Source organism: Mesocricetus auratus, unplaced genomic scaffold (genome assembly GCF_017639785.1).
Source record: "Mesocricetus auratus isolate SY011 unplaced genomic scaffold, BCM_Maur_2.0 Super-Scaffold_100172, whole genome shotgun sequence".
In the NCBI taxonomy this organism is placed as follows: domain Eukaryota; kingdom Metazoa; phylum Chordata; class Mammalia; order Rodentia; family Cricetidae; genus Mesocricetus; species Mesocricetus auratus.
Genome location: NW_024429253.1, coordinates 405,313 through 425,250, shown reverse-complemented (window position 1 = coordinate 425,250; position 19,938 = coordinate 405,313). Strand labels below are relative to the sequence as shown.

Here is a 19,938-nt window from a genome sequence, read left to right as displayed (position 1 = left end):
GTCAACAAAGTGAGTTCCAGGACAGCCAGGGCTACACAAAGAGAAACAACCGTGTCTTGAAAAACCAAAACAACAACAAATACATAATCTCCTAGTGTTAAAAATCTACACAAGAGGAAGGAATGGAAGAAGGGAGGAGAGGGCTGAGGAAGGGAGGAAAAGGAGAGAGGGGCACCCGGAAGAGTGGACACTGCTGTGTGGGGCCCCACCCATCACCAACTTGCACCCTGGCCTTGGACAACAGCTTTCTTTTGTGATTCGATGTCTCCTGCTGTCCAGTGGGCCTGGGAGAGCTCCTTGTCCAACCTCAATTCTTTCTACAGGTTGCCTGAGTGCCTATCCCTCCCCCACTCAGCCTGGACACTGGGATAGGGAGGCAGGTCACACCCAGTCCCTGCTTGGGAGCCATTAACACGCAAAGGGAGTCCACGCTAGACTGCTCTGAAATGTTCAGACATCAGCTTGACATTTGCATGCTGCAACACGCGGGCTGCCTCAGGTCTCCTGGGTCTCCTGGGGTCCCGGGAACAGAGAAGGGCTTGTTGCCTGTGGCAGCTTCACCTACTCCCAATGTGTTTCTTGGCTGGCACAATCTCTGTCCATCACTCCAGGTGGATGCTTCGGAGGCCACCTCGGAGCATGACCAGCCCTGCCTGCTGCTTTCGGGAGCTGCATTTGTCCTGGAATGCCTCTTGCCCTCCAGGCTGAAAACCCACCTTCCTCCTCTCCCCACCAGATCACTCATGGGCCGTAAGAGCTGTGGCTTGTCCATCCCTTAACTGCAGTGAACCCCAGAGCCATCCATTGCACTGGTCAGAAGACAACCCAAGAGGGATGGGCACCTGTCCACAGCTCCAAAGTGGGAGCTCCGAAAGTGCCATTCCTGTGTGCTATCAGAGCCCAAGAAGATAAGACGGTCACTTGTCAAACCAGACATGTTATTTCTTGTCATCATTTGTACCCAAGCAGGGTGTGGAGATCAGGGCACTCTGGCCCCAAGTCTCAGGCTCTGGAGTAGGAGTCGGGGAGTCACCTTGGCACACTGGTGTGGTGTTTCTAGACTCTCCGGGGAGGGGATGACGGTGTCAATGTAATTAGGAAGCAGGCGGTGCTGGGGGTCTTAAGCGGCATCTGTCCCGCCCCTTCTGTGCTTCAGGTTTGAAGGTGTCTCTGCAGATGGCAAGGCAAGGCCTCCCTGTGAAGCCACCATCTGCTCAAAGTGAGCGGGCGAGCTGGCAGGCCACCAGCTGCCCTCCCACGCTGGGCTCAACGCTGGCCTCTGGCGCTCAAGAGCCCACACAACCCCGTAGACACCTGCTCTGCCGTCCCCAAGCCGAAACAGAAGGCGCGAAGGAGGCTCCGATGGGAGCTGGGGTCCAGGATGCTGAGCCTTCACAGAGACCCGTGGTGGGACAGTGTGTCCCCTAGCAGGAGAGAGCATTCCTTCTAGCGTCTCTGGGGCACCCACTATGTGTCAGGTTCTGGGTCTTCATGTGAGGGTCCACCGGTCCCGTCTGCCGTGTGTCCCAGGTGTCTCACCCAGCCACTCTCCATCGCTGGGCATTCTCACGTAACCTTGACCCCTCTGGGCTTTGGTGTTGCAGTCAGGAGGTGAGGCGGAGGTTTCGGTGGCGTTTCAGAATTCTTGCTGGGATTTGGGAGTTCTCCCAGAGGAGGCTAAAGACGAGGGACCCTTCTTAGTAACCCCCTGCGGTCTCCATGTCTTGGGACTGGATTCAGTTTTTCTGCCGAGAGGCCCCACACACCCTTTAACAACGGTGTATACCATCCCACCACAGATGAGCATGTACAGACTCTGAGTCCAAGGGCACCAAGCAAGGTAAAGACAGGGGTGGGATTTGAACCCAGGGCCTCTACCTGGCACTGTCTCCTCTCTTTCTCTCTCTCTCTCTCTCTTTTTTTTTTTTTTTTTGGTTTTATGACACAGGGTTTCTCTGTATTGTTTTGGAGGCTGTTGGTCCAGCCCAGCCTCGAGCTCACAGAGATCCGCCTGCCTCTGCCTCCCGAGTGCTGGGATTAAAGGCGTGTGCTACCACCGCCCGGCCTGGCACTGTCTTTTAACCACTCAGATAGTGGGCCGTAGTGGAAAAAAAAAACATGACAGTCACACAGGGTCTTGTTGATTAGTGGCCTATCCTTGGAGAGTTGAACCCAACACATTAAGGAACCATGTATTTATATACATACATACATACATACATACATACATACATACATATATATATATATCAGAGATCCACCTGCCTCTGCCTCCCACATGCTGGGATTAAAGACGAGCTCTACCATTGCCCGGAATCAGCACTTTTAATAAGTGGCCCCATGGATTCTGACACAGGCTGAGCAGGCCTCATGTAGAGAACCTGGTTCTCTGATAGCTTGGTCTTGACCTCTGTCCCTTTTAGGCTTCAGCTCTGAGGTGGCGGTGACTTGGGTCAGACCCTAGGCTGCCATCAACCTCCTCACGTAGGCCATAGATTCCCACACTCTTCGTGGCTCTCCAGAAGCCTCCACCCTCAGGCATCCAGGGCTGGGTGGGCGCATCTGCTCACAGGGAGACCCCTCAAGGAATAACTCCAGGGAAGGTCCACATCTCTGCATGGGGAGGGCTCTCCATGGGGAGCCCCGTCCTTCCAGCCCCTCCTGCAGTTCCCATGGCAACTGCTGTTGCCATGGTTTTGCTTGGCAAGCAGCTGGTGAGGAAGAGGGTGGCCTGGAGGCCCCTACACCCACCAAAGCCTGCAAAAACAAGTGTGCTACCCCCACAATCCTGGGGACCCCCAAACAGATGGGCACCCCACCCCGCAAGGAGTCACCGAGTGAAGATGAGGCAGGAGTCCCCTAGGCCCAGGACTCTCTCCCTCCCCGGCCTGCCTGGCCAGCTCTGTCCTACCACAGGCTCCATGATCTGTTTACTTGTCCCCACTGCACTGGGAGCACTTCGGGTGTGGAGCTGGGTGACTCATCTCTCGTCCCCACGGCCCAACACAGAGCCTGGCACAGATCAGAGTCAACTCAATTATATAAAGAGCTAAGCCTTGCTCCTTGGGCTTAGGGGGTGTCACAGTGGAATGGAGGCGTCTCTAGCCTCTGGGGTACAGCATACACTTGGGTTTGGATTTGAGAGCTGGCCCTAGAGTGCACAGCTCAAAAATGGAGCGCTTGCCTAGCACGTATGAGGATCCGGTTTTGAAGTCCAGCACTGAAAAAAAAAAAAAAAAAAAAAAAGAACAGCAATAAAACCCAAACCACAGCAAAACCCAAAAGAGTAAAACAAAACTCATATGAAACACAGTTCTGCTGTGTGACCTTGAGTGAGTCACTTTCCCTCTCTGAGCCTCAGTTGCTGCATCTATAAAATGAGAATCTTTGCGAGAGCCTAGTTTAGTGACTTGGGGATTCTCTTAGAATGCATTGAGCACCTCGTGAGTGAGGAACCCTGGGCTGGGCACAGTGTACAGTGACAGACAGGAAGTTCCAGCCCTGTCCTCCTGCAGCTTAGCGTGGAAAGAAGGAAGCACATTTGCCTGCTACCTAGAAAGTATTAGTGCACACAAGTTTCCCTCCAGGTCACTGACCTTAGCAGCCTCTCCTTTCTCAAGGTGGCACGGGAGAGAGCCCCAAGAGGGAACCTGAGACCCCTGGGCCTGTTTGTTCTCCCTGACACTTTGCCCCTGAACCTGGGTCAGCACTGGGCTGGGTATCTTCCACGGGATGATTGGCTGGATGAGTTCGGCCCCCCAGGTTTTGATTTGCTCCCCATTTCCTGGCTTCCGGGGACCCCATGACTGCTACTTCTGATGGCCTGGTTCCTGGAGAGAACCCCACCCTCCAGCTGGCCTGCGGGAGAGTCATGGGTGAGGGAATTGAGAAATCGCTGACAGCTGAAGTTGGCTCAACGGGAGCAGATGTTGGGTACAGACTGTCAGGTCTCGGGGCATGAATGACACTTTGGGGCCCCTCTGTGAGGCCCTTCAAAGGGGGCTGAGTCCGTGGGGCCTGGAGATGGAGAGCTTTCACAGAGTTGAGCCCAGGGTCTCCTCTGCCATACCATGACACTGGGACACCTCTGAGGCCGTGTCCCCATCCATAAAGTGGGGACGGTAACTGCATCCTCCTCCCAGGACCGTTTTCTGGAGCTCGTGAGCTTCTGCCCACAAAGCATCTGGCATGCCACAGGCACCAAAGAAGCCGGGTTCTGTTCCTTGCCTCCCCCAGGCTGCATCTGCCTTGTCTTTAACTCTAGCTGGATGGGGCCTGGGGAAGAGGAACCCAGCCACTGCCTGCCCCGAGGGGCAGGGAAGAGGGTGGCTCTGCTCTGGTTTTGCTGAGATCCGGCTGGTCACTTGGGCTACCCTGTGCTTCATTTTTTCCCTGAGCAGACTGACAGTGGCTGGGACTGGGGCAGGGACTTCCTATTGGCTCAGATTCAACATGGTATATATTGTGACTTGGGGGAGCCCACTCCTTTTAGTGACTAAATGCTGTCAGTAAGATGCTGTGGGACCTGCCCTTTAGGGGATTTTGTGTCTCCTAATGGCAGGACAAGTGCTCCCTGGGGGAAGGCAGCTGCCCTTGGATCTTGACCCCCTTCTAACCCCCAACTCATTGCAGAGACTTCTTGCCCCGAGGATCTGGCATCGTCACCAGACGTCCCCTGGTTCTGCAACTGGTTAATTCCACCACAGGTGGGTATCCTCCATCAGCAGTCAGGCGTGGTCCCTCCCTAAGGTGAGATCCCGCCTAGCTACTGAAGTGTTTGTGGGATGACTTTAGACAAGACCATCCTCCCCTTCTTGGGCCTGGATCCCCATCTAGACAGTGGGTATAAAGCTGTAAAATGAGGGCGCTGGACAGATGGCTCAGCGGTTAAGAGCACTGGCTGCTCTTCCAGAGGTCCCAGGTTCAATTCCCAGCACCCACATGGCAGCTCACATTTGTCAGTAACTGCAATTCCATGGGATCCAACACCCTGATGCAGACATGAATGCAGACAAAACACCAGCGCACATTAAATTAAGTATTTAAAAAACACACACTGTATAATGGAAGCAAGGATCGCTGTGTAAAGGGTAGATTAAAGAAGAACGATACCACCCAGGAGGGCTTCCCAGATCTGATTCCTCCTCTCCTTCCCCTGCCGGTTTCTGGAGCAGAATATGCCGAGTTTCTGCACTGCAAGGGAAAGAAATTCACCGACTTCGAGGAGGTGCGCCTGGAGATCGAGGCTGAGACCGACCGGGTCACCGGCACCAACAAGGGGATTTCGCCGGTGCCCATCAACCTGCGAGTCTACTCGCCCCACGGTGAGGCGACCTGGCTCCTCCCCTCCCTCTGGCTTCTCTGCCTAGCCACGCCCCCTGGGTCATCCTCTGGGCCCCACAGTTCTCATACTAGTTATGCGTGCTGGGAGTGGGGGACGGGTCCTCCAGGTTCACTTACCTCAAGCCCCACCTACTTAACCCCTCCCACTTCTGGCCCGGCTTCTGGCCTGGCTCACCATAGTTACTTTTCAAGCTGGACCCTGTTATTTAACCCCGCCCACTTGACCACGCCCCCATCGTGGGCCCACCCACCCTTTTTGCCTCTCTGTCCAGTGCTGAACCTGACTCTAGTGGACCTGCCTGGAATGACCAAGGTCCCGGTGGGGGACCAACCTCCTGACATCGAGTTCCAGATCCGGGACATGCTTATGCAGTTCGTCACTAAGGAGAACTGCCTCATCCTGGCTGTGTCCCCTGCCAACTCGGACCTGGCCAACTCTGATGCCCTCAAGATCGCCAAGGAGGTGGACCCCCAGGGTAGGTTCCTACCTGGCAGCTGATGGCTCGGCAGTAATATAGTTTTAGTTTAGGAGTCATCTCTGAAGGGTCTAAGTAGAACAGTGTGGGGATCAGATCTAACCTTTAGACTCAATCCGGCTGGGTGCAGTGGAGCCTCCCTCTGGCCCAGCACCTGGAAGGCCCAGGAATAGAGGCCAGCACTAGCTTCAGGACCACTTTGAGGACAGCCTGGGTTGCATGAGATCCAGTCTCTAAACGCTAAAAGAAAAGGACCTTCAAGGTGGCTCAGTGGGGAAATGTGCTTGCTGCCAGTGATGACCTGAGTTCTGTCCCAGGGATCCACGTGGAGGAAGGGAGAACTGACCCCTGCATGTTGTCGTCTGACCTCCACATGTTTGTGGTGGCACCCCAACACATGTACATAAGTAAACCAACACAAGTGAATTTGAAAAGCCCCACCCCACAGAAATGTTTTTGCAGGGTTGGAAATGTAGGCCAGTGCTGAGGTTATTTCCTAGCATGGTGTAGTTAAAACATCATTTTATCCAGGCAGTGGTGGCACACACCTTTAATCCCAGGTGTGGGAGGTGGAGACAGCTGGATATCTCTGAATTCGAGACCAAGCCTGGTCTACGGAGCGAGTTCCAGGACAGACTCCAAAACAATACAGAGAAACCCTGTCTCGAAAAAAAAACAAAAACAAAAACTAAAACATGATTTGGCACTCGATGTGGTGGTGCACAGTCAGGCTCCCATCTCTCCAGAGGGAGCGGCACAAAGGTCATGAGTTCAGGTCAGGCCAGACTATATAGAGTTAAAAAAAAAGAAGATTGGTTTTTGTTTGTTTGTTTTTTGAGGCAGAGTCTCTTTGTGTAGTGTTGGTTGTCCTGTCCTAGAACTCGCTCTGTAGACCAGGCTGGTATTGAACTCACAGAGATCCGCCTGCCTTTACCACCTGAATGGAGTGCTGGGATTAAGGCTCGTGCCACCACTGCTGGCTACATTAAGTTTTAAAATTATTTTTTATTAGTATGCATGTTTTGCTGGCGTGATGCTTGTGGGTCACCTGCATGCAGTGCTGGCAGAGGCCAGAGGATGGCATCAGATCCTCTGGAACTGTTATGGACAGTTGCGACCGGCCTTGTGGGTGCTGAGAACTGAATTGGAGTCCTCTGGAGGAGCGGCCAGTGCTCTTAACCACTGAGCCGTCTCTCCAGCCCCTACATATATCAAGCTTGAAGCCAGTCTGAGTTTCATAGTCAGACCCTCTCGCAAAAAATAAAAAAAAATGGCATCAACACAGGGCTGGAGAGACGGCTCAGAGGTTAAGAGCACTGGCCGCTCCTCCAGAGGACCCAGGTTCAGTTCCCAGCACCCACATGGCTGCTCACAACCATCTGTAATTCCAGTTCTAGAGGCTCTGACATCCTCTTCTGTCCTCTGCAGGCACCAGGTACACACATGGTACACAAACATATATGTAGATGAAACTCACAAACACATAAAATAAGAAACTAAAAGAGAGAGACTGCATCAACAACAACAACAAAAAACCCATTCTGGCCGCTTTGGACCATGAAAAGAGGGGTAGCTAGGTGGGCAGGGGAGTGGACAGAGGATGAAGGCTTGAGAACGCAGGAGGCCTTCCTGGTGAGGGTGCAGCAGGTGCGACAGCCTTCCCGTGGCCGCTTTGCAGGTCAGCGCACCATCGGGGTCATCACCAAGCTGGACCTGATGGACGAGGGCACAGACGCTCGGGATGTGCTGGAGAATAAGCTGCTCCCTCTGCGCAGAGGTAGGCGGACACGGCCCTGCCTTTCCCTCGCCCACCTCCCCCGGGACGCGGCCCGCCTTTCCCTCGCCCACCTCCCCCGGGACGAGGCCCGCCTTTCCCTCGCCCACCTCCCCCGGGACGCGGCCCGCCTCTGACCTTGGCCCTGCCCCCCAGGCTACATCGGCGTGGTGAACCGCAGCCAGAAGGACATAGACGGCAAGAAGGACATCACAGCCGCCTTGGCTGCCGAACGCAAATTCTTCCTCTCTCACCCGTCCTACCGCCACTTGGCCGACCGCATGGGCACCCCCTACCTGCAGAAGGTCCTCAACCAGGTAGCCGAGCGGGCCTGGCCGTGGCCGGGGGAAACGAGAATAGTCTCAAGTGCATCTTTTCTTGTTTGTGTGGGGTTTTTTTTGTTTGTTTGTTTGTTTGTTTTTTCAAGGCAGGGTTTCTCTGTGGCTTTGGAGACTGTCCTGGAACTTGCTCTTGTAGACCAGCCTGGCCTCGAACTCACAGAGATCCGCCTGCCTCTGCCTCCCAAGTGCTGGGATTAAAGGCGTGCGTGTATTTTATTTATTTATTGTGTATACAGTCTTCTGCCTGCATGCCAGAGGAGGGCACCAGATCTCATTCAAGGTGGTTGTGAGCCACCATGTGGTTGCCGGGAATTGAACTCAGGATCTCTGGAAGAACAGTCAGTGCTCTTAACTGCTGAGCCATCTCTCCAACCCGTTTGTGTGATTTTTTTTAAAGTTGTATTTTATTTTATACGTATGGGTGTTTTGTTTGTGTGCCAAGTGTGTGTCTGGAGCTCGGGGAAGTCAGAAGAGAGCATCAAATGCCCTGGAACTGGAGTTTGAGATGGTTGTGAGCAGTCGTGTGGGTGCCGTTGGCTGCTGAGCCATCTCTCCAGCCTGTTTCCTCAGTGGCCAATGCTGATTAGCATCCACTGACGCAAGACAAGCTGAGACCCAGAGGAAGGAAGCCACTTGTCTCAGCCCCGCGGGGAGTTAGTGACAAGAATCCTGCTGACTTTTCCCGTCTGGGGCCTGGAAGGGGAGCCCTGGGGCTCCCGCATGTATGAAGGGCCAAGTGTGGATGGTGGCGCTGACGAGTGGGGACTGGAATGTTTTCAGGGGGACGACTTGGTCCTCTTGGAATGACCCAAAGAGGCTGACCCAGGGTCTGGAGAGATGGCGCAGAGGTTAAGAGCACTGACTGCTCTTTCAGAGTCCTGAGTTCAATTCCCAGATCCCACATGGTGACTCATGGCCATCTGTAATAGGATCTGATGCCCTCTTCTGGTGTGTAGGTATATGTGCAGAGCGCTCATACATAAAATATAAATACATAAAAATTTAAAAAGTACAGTATGAAGCAGTAACGAAAACAATGTTATGGTTGCGGCAGTCACGTGAGGACCTGTGTCAGAGGGTCACAGCATCAGGAAGGTTGGCAACCCCTGCTCTGCACCCTCTGCAGCCTCTGACCCGACGCTGCACACCCCTGACCCTCTCTGCATCCACACAGTCTCCAACATCGCTTCCCCTATCCGACCCTGTGGGCATCTAGGGCTGTGAGCCTGGTGTTAACCTTTTCCTTACCCACCACGCCCAGCAACTGACCAATCACATCCGGGACACACTGCCGGGGCTTCGGAACAAACTGCAGAGCCAGCTGCTGTCCATTGAGAAGGAGGTGGAGGAGTACAAGAACTTCCGACCGGATGACCCGGCTCGCAAGACCAAGGCCTTGCTGCAGTAAGGCTTCTGGCCCCAGTCTCCGGGGCTGAAAGGCTCCAGCCCCTCCCACCCTCCAGGGCCCAGGGCTCCCTCCTCCGCCTCCTCAGGCCACGCCCCTCTCCCACGCAGGATGGTCCAGCAGTTTGCAGTGGACTTCGAGAAGCGCATTGAAGGTTCTGGAGACCAGATCGACACTTACGAGCTGTCAGGTGGAGCACGCATTAACCGCATCTTCCATGAACGCTTTCCTTTTGAGCTGGTTAAGGTAGGGCATTGCAGTCCCAGGCGGGAGGGGGGCCCTATCGCTACCTCCTGTGGCAGGGCAGGCCCTGACCAGTCTTCCGTCTGTCCACCACAGATGGAGTTTGATGAGAAGGAGCTCCGAAGGGAGATCAGCTATGCCATCAAGAACATTCATGGCATCAGGCATGTACTGGGACCAGGGTGGGGTCTGCACCCTGTTAGGCAGTGGGCACCAGGCTTGAAGGAGACTCCTTCAGGATGAATCTGAGGGTCCTGGCCTTCAGTCCCTTAGTTCCAACTTTCTGGTTCCCAGATCAACAGACTCCAGCTAAGGGAGGTGGCTGGGATGGCTGGGTTACCCACAGCCTACAGCCCACTGGCTTCCTTGGCTGTCCCTGGGAGTATAGCCTGGAGACGCAGGGCACAGGTGGCCAGGGAAGCACTCCATAGAGAGTGTGACAAATCTGCCTAGTGTCACCTACCTAGGTAGCTGAACAAAGGGTAGGGTCACTGGGTAGGGTCTGGACCGTAGCACCCAGATGTGGTTCTAAATCCTTTTGTGAGGGTGGTTGTCAGCATGCTGGATGCCCAGTCTCCCATTAGCCCAACCTCACCTCTCCTGCACACGTCCCTTCTAAGCCACCCCTTGGTGCCAAAAAGAGGGCTGGGAGATAGACCCTTAGACACCCCCCAGGGGCCCAGATCCTGAACGGCACCGTGCCCACGCGACCCCCCCTGTGAACAAGACAGAAGCACTGTGTGCTCCTGCACGCTCCACGCTGTCTCGGCATGAGATCTACATTTTGATAACTGCATTTGGCCAAAAACAGGCGACCCGGTCTTCTAGTCTGAATAACAAAAACTCGTTTCTCAGAATGGCGCTCAAGGCGGCCTCAGCTTAGTAATTTCCAAACAGTTTGGGGCTCTAGAACCTTTTGCAGAAACACTTAAGATGAAGGAAAGTGGCTGGATCAGTGATAGAAACCTCCCCTTAGGATCTCCCCACCCCACCCACACTGACTGCATGTGATATTCAGAGCGGGCAGTGGGAAGACATCTCCCCCAGGCACAGCTAAGGGGCTGGAGAGGGACCCCCCGGCCTGGCACTCCTGGCAAGTGCCAGCCTGTGACACTCTGCCCTTCTCCTGCTCCGGGCGTTCAGAACGGGGCTGTTTACCCCAGACATGGCCTTTGAAACCATTGTGAAAAAGCAGGTGAAGAAGATTCGAGAGCCGTGTCTCAAGTGTGTGGACATGGTTATCTCAGAACTAATCAGCACGGTTAGACAGTGCACCAAGAAGGTAACAGGCAGCCCTTGGCCGGCCCCCGTCAGCCCCACCTCTGCCCCTCCCTGCACTGCTCAGCCAGGCGCTCCATCCCCACATCTCCACTGCCTCCTCGGTAGCATGCACAGGCCTCAGAGGGATGGGGAAGGGGAGCGAGCGTGATGGACCTGGACAGGGGAGCCCTCTGAGGGGAGCTCACCCGCACCCTGATCCCCACACCTGGGGAATCTAAGAGATCTCCCCTGGCCTAGAAACAGTGGTGTTTGAGGGAACCCTGGCCTCTGCCTTGCCCATGGAAGTGGGGTAACCTTCCAAAACCCTAGGAGGGTCTTGGGGGGCCTCAGCCTGGGGACTTGTGAGGGACAGGACCTTCCGGGGCGCTTTGCGGGAACCTGAGCAGCCAGGACAGTGCAGAGGGCCCAGGACTGGCAGGTACCCTGGTGTCTTCATCTCTCCATCCTTCCACTCTGCTCTGGGGACTGTCACTCAGGCACTCCATCTCCTTCCTTCACACCCGGCTTCCCAGGGATAGAGCTGTCTCCTGCCAGCCTCACAGAACTGCCCAGGAAGGCAGGGCTTGGAGGACGGTGCTCATTTCCCACAGCGGGGAAACTGAGCTCAGGACACCGAGTAACTTACCCAGGGGTCTGTCTGTCTCGCAGGAAGCGGGACAGCCGTTACTGGGAGCAGAGGCTGTGGACTCTTAAGTCCAGGGCTCATTGATTCCACCCCAGGCCTCCCCTCCCCCACTGCTGCCTTGGCCTCTCTCGGCCACCACCCCTCCTCTTTCTGTCTTTGCTCTTCTCTGGCCTTCTGTCTTTCCAGGTTCCCACACGCCTGCTAGGAGTAAGAGGGATGCCCCTTAGGGGTAGGCAAGGAGGGTCTCGCTGCCGCTCCGAAGCTCCGGGTGGCTTTGTCTGTTTTAGACTGTGCAAGCAGAGAGAGGGCAGCCGGGCAGCTAGACACAGCACAGCCTAGCAAGAGGTAGTGATGGGGCTGGGCTTCTGAGTCAGACAGAAGCACAAAGGGGGCGCCCAACAGCCCAGGTTTGGACAGGATGTGTGGCTCAGTCCTGCTCTGGGTCAGGCCCTTAGGAGGACCCACGGCCATAGAGGAAAGAGGCACGGAGAAGAGCAGGCCGGCCTGGTGCTGCTGAGTGATTCCTCGGGGGCATCCCTGGGATGGAGGGGTCTGAACTGGGGAAGGCTCTCTCGGAACAGGGGTCTCTGGTCCCTGACGCTTCTGGCCATGACCCCAGGGCCCCGAGGGAGGGGGTGTTTGGCAGCACCTGGCAGGGGCAGCCCCGGGAGAGGTGGGGGGCTGGGTCCCACGCTCATGTTGTCTTCTGTTCTCTCTCTCTCTCTCTCTCTCTCTTTGTTGGTGTCTCTCTCTTTCCCCCATGCCTGTGCCATCCTCACCCACCCCTGAGCCCGGCCGCCTGGCTTTCACTCCCGTCCTCCTTTCCTCCTCCCCCTCCTCCTCCTCCTCCTCCTCCTCCTCCTCCTCGGGTGCAGGACGGGCCTCTTCACACCTGACCTCGCTTTTGAAGCCACAGTGAAAAAGCAGGTGCAGAAGCTTAAAGAGCCCAGTATCAAGTGTGTGGACATGGTAGTCAGTGAACTCACGTCCACCATCAGAAAGTGTAGCGAAAAGGTATGGCGGCCGCCTGGGAGGGGCTGGGCCCGGCCGTCACCCCTTCCCGGTGGCTATGGCTTCCCAGGGGCAGAACCATCTGCCTAGCAGATGTGATGGCCTCTTGGCTCCCCATTGGGACCCAGGCACCCATTCAGGCCAGGCAGTCCCTGGCCTGAGACTTCCTGCTGTCTTGTAACCTCTGGACTGCTTTCACTTAGCATCCTATCAGACCCTTGTCCCTATCGGAAGGGCTCTACCCCACCCCACGTTTCTCCTGTCCGTCAGTAAGGGTGATTCCACAGCCATGACAGGTGGTGGCTGCTTATTGAGCAGCTGCTCTGTGCTTCAGTGGACTGAGTGCTGGCCTTACCTTCTGACTTAGCTCTCTCAACATCTCTAAGAGGATAGCATCATTATTCTTGCTTTACAGGTGACCGTACAGGTCAAGGAAAAGTAGAGGGGCACTTAGACTCAGGAAGAGGGCCCAGGGTCGGGGCCTCTGGGGACAGGATAGGAGAGCCACCCCAGGACCTCAAAACCAATCTGCCCTAACGTGTGTTGGACTGCTCGGTACAGTCTGTGTGAGTCAGACATGGGAGCCTCTTTTGAGTTGTCTGTAACCTTTGCAATGCCTTTTTCTTATCTGTCCACGTTTGGCCACCTTGAGGATGTCTAGCCAGATTGTCCAAAGCAGTGCTTGCTTTTGGCTCCCATCGGCAGTGGGAGCTTTGCCAGAATTCCTGTGCTGTCCCGGCCCCCAGCAGTGAGCTGAACCCTGAGCAGAGGTGTGTGTGTGGAGCACACACGAGCCTTCACTGCGGGTTTAGTAAGCGTCACCCAGCTCTTTTCTCTGGGCGCTGTGCTGTGGAGGCCCTGTGTCTCCAGGCCCTGACTCTTGGGCTCAGCCCATGGCAGAAAGGGTGCCAGGTCTGTGTACCCAGAACCCTACCGACAAGCACTTTTGTTTCTTCATTGTTCTCTTCTCTTCCCCCCTCCTTTCTGTCCTCCCCTCCTCCCATCTATTGCCCCCTCTTCCCTTTTTTGAGATGTAGCCTCTCTCTCCGGCCCTGGCTGACCTAGACTCTATGGCAGCCCCCCTGGCTCAGCCTCCTGAGCCCTAGGATTGAAGGCATGGGCCACCACGTCCACCTTAAAAACTTGCGTATTCATGAGCTGGCCAGGTGATTCAGTGGGTAAAGCGCTCTCTGCGATTGTATGCCCACACACACTTTATTAATACAGTCAAATAATTTCAAAAACTCCCCTATTTCTGCAACATAATTGGCTTGTTTACTTTAACCATGCTGATACGGAACCCATATATTGCTTTTCTCATTCTACACATTCTGAGTGGAATTGTTACATAGCCTATATAAACATTTTTTTTTGCTGAGACAGGGTTTCTCTGTGTAACAGTCCTGGCGGTCCTGGAACTCACTCAGTAGACTAGGCTGGCCTCAAACTCAGAGATCCACCTGCCTCTGCCTCTGCCTCTGCCTCTGCCTCTGCCTCTGCCTCTGAAGTACAGGGATTAAAGGCGTGCGCCACCTCCCGACTCTCTCTATAAAAACATGACACAAGAGGCAATTAAATGAATTTGCCTAACCATTTTCCCTTTGTCAAACATTTAGTCTCTATCTTTAAATACCATAAAGAAACAGGGGTTGGGGAAGTTGGTTCAGTTGGTAAAGTGTTTGCCACGCAAGCAGGAAGGCCTGGGTTCGGATCCCCAGTGCCCACATGGAAACCCAGATGAAGAAACATGCACAGACCGGCAGATCCCGGGCGCCTGCCAGCCACAAGCCAAATGGTGGCTCCAGGTCTAGTTAGAGAGTCCATCTTAAACATAGGGTGGAGAGGGGCTGAGGAGGCACCCAGCACTGACCTCTGCCTGCGCAGGAACGTAACACACGTTCAGGTGCACACAGGAATAGCCTGGCAGTGATCGCCTTTGTGTGTGAAGGTCCTGTATGCTTCCTTCTCTTGGATGGTCTCCTCAGGGTTAGATTCCTAGAAGACAGGCAGCTAGATACAAACACTCCAAAGCTGTAGAATGCTTTGCTGAGCTGCAGCCCTTGAAAGGGGAGCAGTAACTGTGAATGGTAAGACCTCTAAAGCAATCCATAGGCCCATCCGGAGGCAATCCACAGTATAAAGACCTCTAAAGCAATCCGTAGGCCCATCCGGAGGCAATCCACAGTATAAAGACCTCTAAAGCAATCCATAGGCCCATCCGGAGGCAATCCACAGTATAAAGCAGACCAGCTGCAGTGGGTGGAGGATCATGAGGTCAAGGTCATTCTCTGCTACATAGTAAGAGGCCAGCCTGGGCTACATGAGACCTTGTCTCAAAAGGAAAGAGGCAAGGCAGGCTGTGTGCTTCTGTTCACGGGTCCCTCTGTGACTGGAAGGGAGCGTGGAAAACACGTCTCAGAAAAGAATGTTATGTAGCATTTTGAGGGGAAGTTAGTAAGCATTGAACACTGAAACTCCAAAGTCATATTTACCCTGGGCTAACCACTGTTTTGAAAGAGGGAAAGGGACACAGGGCTGTCTCTAGCTCACATTAATTCCTTAGTGGTTATTGAGCCTCCTGTGATTAGGGAGTTTGCCTCACAGAGAGCGTTGGTCTTAGGGGAGAGCCGTACTTTGTCATGTAACCTCAAACAGTCACTTTCCTTTTCTTCATTTTTTTGTTTTGTTTTTCGAGACAGGGTTTCTCTGTGGCTTTGGAGGCTGTCCTAGAACTAGCTCTTGTAGACCAGGCTGGACTGGAACTCACAGAGATCCGCCTGCCTGGCCCACACCCCACCCCCCAGTGCTGGGATTAAAAGTGTGCGCCACCAATGCCCAGCTTTGTGAGTTTTTTGGTTTTAATACCTGTGTTTTCTAAACCACTCCTGACAGAAGTCTGGTGTTTCTCCTAGCCCTGCTGGGGTTTTATATATATATATATATATATAAACTCTGGACACAGCTGAGAGTTTGATGTTAGGCATAGGATAAGAACAGAAGCACACCACGCTTGGCGCTTAGAGGAAAACTTGGCAGTCAGCAGGCAGGGCTGGGCTTTAAACCAAGCCTTTGTGGCTTCAGGACTTCATCCCTGACCACCCCCCCAAACCAATGGGACCCAGGCTGGCTACTGCAACTAGCCAAGGACCCATTTTAAAAACTGGGTAAAAGTCCTGGCAGAGCTATGAGGCAGCCAGAATGGAAAAAGATGCTGGCAGGAACAGAACTTCTTGAGGGAGCTGAGGCTGCCCTGTCTGTACGGGACATGTGGAAAACTTGAGAAATGTAGATCTAGGCGCTTAGCAGGGAGCTGGCCATGCTTTTTTTGGCAAATTGCTCCGCCCTTCCCAACCCCACCCCCACCCCTGCTCTGGAAGCTGCCTCGCTCTGACCACCTCAAAGGCCTGGTGACTGGGACTCAATTCCAAATCTCTACCCATACTCAGAGGCTACACACAGAGAACCACACAGAGCAGCAGACCCCTCCAGCCAGCATTTCTGAGTCCCAGGTTTCAGGCTGGTCCTCCTGCCTCAGACCCTCGTGCTAGGCTGCCACAGCCGGTGTCACAGCCATGGGAAGGTTGAATGTGGGATTCTCCCAAGCCAGCCTTCCCTGGATGAGGCTCCTGAGCTCCTCTCCCTATCCCCGTCCTCCTGTCCACCCTGACCGTCCCTCTTGGCCTTCTGTTGCCCTCAGAGTCAGGCACAGAGTGCATGGATGTCTTCCCACAGGATCCCTAAGCTTCTTGACCCAGCGCAGGCTGGAAAGTGGGACCAGGGCCTGTCCAAGCTCCCCGTGGGGAAGATGTTCTTGGTGGGTGGGTCCCGCCTTCAGAGCTCACTGAAAAGCCCTGTCTAACGGACTTGTTTCCAAGCCAGGGGACGGAGGAGGCTCTGCCTCCTCACCCGGCAGGGAGGGCAAAGACATTCATCTACCATCCATTTCCTCATTCCTCCAACATGCCCTCTCTGTGCGCAGGTAGTGCCCAGCCCTGCCACAGCCCTGGGGGACAATTACTACCCAGATAGATGAGAGAGGTTGAGGTAGCCCAGGGAGGCCCCAACTTAGCTCTTAGTCCTCAATCTGGGCAGGCTTTCAGGAAGAGGTGGCGTCTAAGAGAAGCTAGAGCAAAGTAAGTCATCTGGGCTTTGTCCAAAACCTGCCTGGGCTGAGGGCAGGGTTCCTAGGAGTTCAGGGCCATCCTTGGCTGTGCAGAGTACAGCAGGCCCCACTGGGTCTGCTTCGTGTCAGAGCGGGCAGACGTAGCTTGAGATGGCGGTGGCAGACAGAGACGCGCACTAAGGGAGGCAGGACTGGGTTGGGGAGGCCAAGTGGCCCAGGGCCCAGCCAGGCCCCCACGGGGTACTGCTCATGCTGCTGACACACTGCCTCTGCATGTCCCCTGTGCTCCTACATGCTTGTGCCGGGAGCCCCTGCATGTCCTCTGTGTGACTGCTGTGTCCCTCCTGTAACTGCCCCCTCCCCACTTCCGGCGAGGACCACTGCCTGTCCCCAGCCTGGCTCAGGAGGCTGACTGGCACCGTGGGCCCTGCCCTTCCCGGTTTCTCCTGGATCGCTCTCTGGAGGCTGCTCCTTGCCTGGTTCCTCACCCGGCTGTCACTCAAAGCCTTTAGGAAGGCAAGGGTCACCCGGAGGGTCAGTGAAAGCCTTGGAAACTAAGGATGCCACAAAGGCCTCCATCTGCCAGGTCGGTCTTCAAGATGGCCACTGTCAAGATGGCGGCCACCATAGCCAGCTCTTTCTGTAGTGCTCCCCATGGAGATGGTCCCTTGCCCCCGAAATTGCCCAGGTGGGCCAGCAAAGATGGTCCTGGCACCAGGAAGACCCTTAAATCGACATTTGGAATCCACACTTGGGTAAAAGGAATGACCATGGCTTGGTACCAGCAGCCTCCTGGGGCTCCAGGGCTCTCTTTTTGGCCTGGCTGGCATTCCCACCCATATCTCCCACCCCACACCCCTGGGTCCCTGTACTCAGGTGGGGTTTGGGTGTCTGATGCCCAGGCCCTGTGTGTACGTGGCTCTCTCTCCTCCTGCCCTTATCCAGCTCCAGCAATACCCGCGACTTAGGGAGGAGATGGAACGCATTGTGACCACTCACATCCGGGAACGCGAGGGCCGCACCAAGGAGCAGGTGAGCCCACAGTCTCCGTCTCCATTCATCTTTTCAAAATAGCTCCCTTATCCTTTCTGTCTGTCTTCTTATGGGACGATATAGTTAATGCAAAGTGGGTGGTTTTAGCCATTTTTGAAGGGCCCCATTCAGTGATGGTGAGTACCTTGACATCATGGTACCATTGCCACCATCCACAAAAGGCTTTGAATCTTGAAAAGTTGACCTTGTGCTTGTCATAAACAGTCCCCTCCCTGCCTGGCAGACACCTTTCTTTCTGTCTCTATGAATTTACCTGTGTTCCCGTGTAAAATCATACAGTGTTTCAGTCCTTTGGTGTCTGACTGTTTCACATTGCCTAATGCCTTCAAGGTTTATCCAAAAACACTGTAGCATCTACCAGAATATTCCTTTTTAAATACTTAAATAATATTCTGTGGATTATACACTGCGTTTTTGTTTATCCACTGAAGTCTTTTCCACTTAAAAAAAAGTCTCTGTGTGGGTGTTTTGCCTGTGTTTATGTCTGTGCATCATTTTTGTGCCTGTCACCCATGGGGCCAGAAGAGGGCATTGGATCCCCTGGGACTAGAGTTACAGGTGGTTATGAGCTGCACTGAGGGTGCTGGGAATTGAACCAGGGTCCTCTGGAAGAGCAATCAGTACTATTAATCACTGAGCCATCTCTCAGCCTCTCTCTGCCATCATTTGGCTGTTAGGTATAATCTTGCTAATATGAACGGCTGTACAGATACTCAGGCCCCTGCTTGCTGTTCTTTGGGGTGTATACTCAGGATCATACGGCAATGGTACCACCCATATTTTTATTAGTGGTCCTAGGAACTGAACGCAGGACCAAGCACATGCTAACGCACACTCCCAAGTCCCACACTCTGCGTTCCCACCATGTTCTCCTCTTCCCTGTCCCTTCTGACCCTCCTGTCCGTCCTTCTGTCCATCCCTTCCTTTCTCCCTTCCTCCTTTTCCTCCCTCTCTTCCCTTCACCCGCCAACTGGAACCTCACTGTGTAGCCCAGGCTGGCCACAAACCCATGGTCCTCCTGCCTCATCCTGTGGAACGCTTGGATTACAGGTGTGCAACACTGCACCAGATCTCTTCTTAGTCTGTCGGGCTTCCTTGGCTTTCTGGCAGTCTGTCCAGCCGTCTCCCTGGAGGCCTTTCCCTGTTTGTTTGTTATGACTCTAGCTAGCCTTATGCTCCTCACAGACACTGCTCCTTTTGCCTCTCCACTTATGAAATATTCATTCATTCACAAATTTAGACTCCAGATGTTATTACCTTTGGGTCTGGAAGAGCAGAGATATTCTGGCCTGTTCTAGACCTCTGTAGGCTCAAAACAGGGTCTCACTACGTCGCTAGCCTGGAAGTCGCTAAGTAGGCCAGGCTGGCCTCAAACTCATAGAGATGTGCCTGCATGTTTTTCAACCCTTATTATGCCAGATGCCTTCATGAGCAATATAATTCCAGATTCCTGGGAGGTGAGGCGGGAGGGTCAGAAGCTTGAAGCCAACCTAGACAGCATACATAGACCCTGTTTCAAAACAAACAGACAAAAAGCCAAGAACAAAAGAACAAAGAAAATAGAAACCAGGGCTGGAGCTCCATGGAGAAGCGTCTGCTACACAGTGTGGGGACGTGAGTGGAGCCCACGGGGATCAGGCGCGGTGGTGTACGCCTGTAATCCCACAGCAAGGTGGTGTACACCTGTAATCCCAGGTCCCACAGCAAGGTGGTGTACACCTGTAATCCCAGAGTCCACAGCAAGGTGGTGTACACCTGTAATCCCAGGTCCCACAGCAAGGTGGTGTACACCTGTAATCCCAGGGTCCACAGCAAGGTGGTGTACACCTGTAATCCCAGGTCCACAGCAAGGTGGTGTACACCTGTAATCCCAGGTCCCACAGCAAGGTGGTGTACACCTGTAATCCCAGATCCCACAGCAAGGTGGTGTACACCTGTAATCCCAGGTCCCACAGCAAGGTGGTGTACACCTGTAATCCCAGGTCCCACAGCAAGGTGGTGTACACCTGTAATCCCAGATCCCACAGCAAGGTGGTGTACACCTGTAATCCCAGGTCCCACAGCAAGGTGGTGTACACCTGTAATCCCAGGGTCCACAGCAAGGTGGAGTACACCTGTAATCCCAGAGTCCACAGCAAGGTGGTGTACACCTGTAATCCCAGGGTCCACAACAAGGTGGAGTACACCTGTAATCCCAGGCCCCACAGCCAGGTGGAGTTCAGGCGACTGAAGAAAGCTGGGGGTGATGACACACCTTTAGTCC

The 19,938-nt window shown here is 54.3% G+C and overlaps 1 protein-coding gene across 20 annotated transcripts in view; it reads left to right on the top strand.

The window, feature by feature from the left end:
- Dnm1 (dynamin 1) overlaps positions 1–19,938 on the top strand; it is a 45,453-nt gene that overhangs the window by 7,114 nt on the left and 18,401 nt on the right. For 13 of the 20 annotated variants that reach the window (XR_005873523.1, XR_005873522.1, XR_005873521.1 and 10 more), the window contains exons 2-11: positions 4,633–4,706; positions 5,175–5,324; positions 5,616–5,819; positions 7,498–7,596; positions 7,750–7,910; positions 9,196–9,338; positions 9,450–9,585; positions 9,679–9,746; positions 12,364–12,502; positions 17,568–17,654. Coding sequence is in view for 14 of the 20 variants with exons in the window: in XM_040736935.1 (XP_040592869.1) it covers positions 4,633–4,706; positions 5,175–5,324; positions 5,616–5,819; positions 7,498–7,596; positions 7,750–7,910; positions 9,196–9,338; positions 9,450–9,585; positions 9,679–9,746; positions 12,364–12,502; positions 17,568–17,654 (1,261 nt within the window). In the remaining 6 variants the exon portion in view is untranslated. Of the gene's footprint in view, positions 1–4,632; positions 4,707–5,174; positions 5,325–5,615; positions 5,820–7,497; positions 7,597–7,749; positions 7,911–9,195; positions 9,339–9,449; positions 9,586–9,678; positions 9,747–10,725; positions 10,865–12,363; positions 12,503–17,567; positions 17,655–19,938 lie in introns of all 20 variants that reach the window. The other 7 variants (XM_040736934.1, XM_040736933.1, XM_040736931.1 and 4 more) reach the window with 1 other exon arrangement.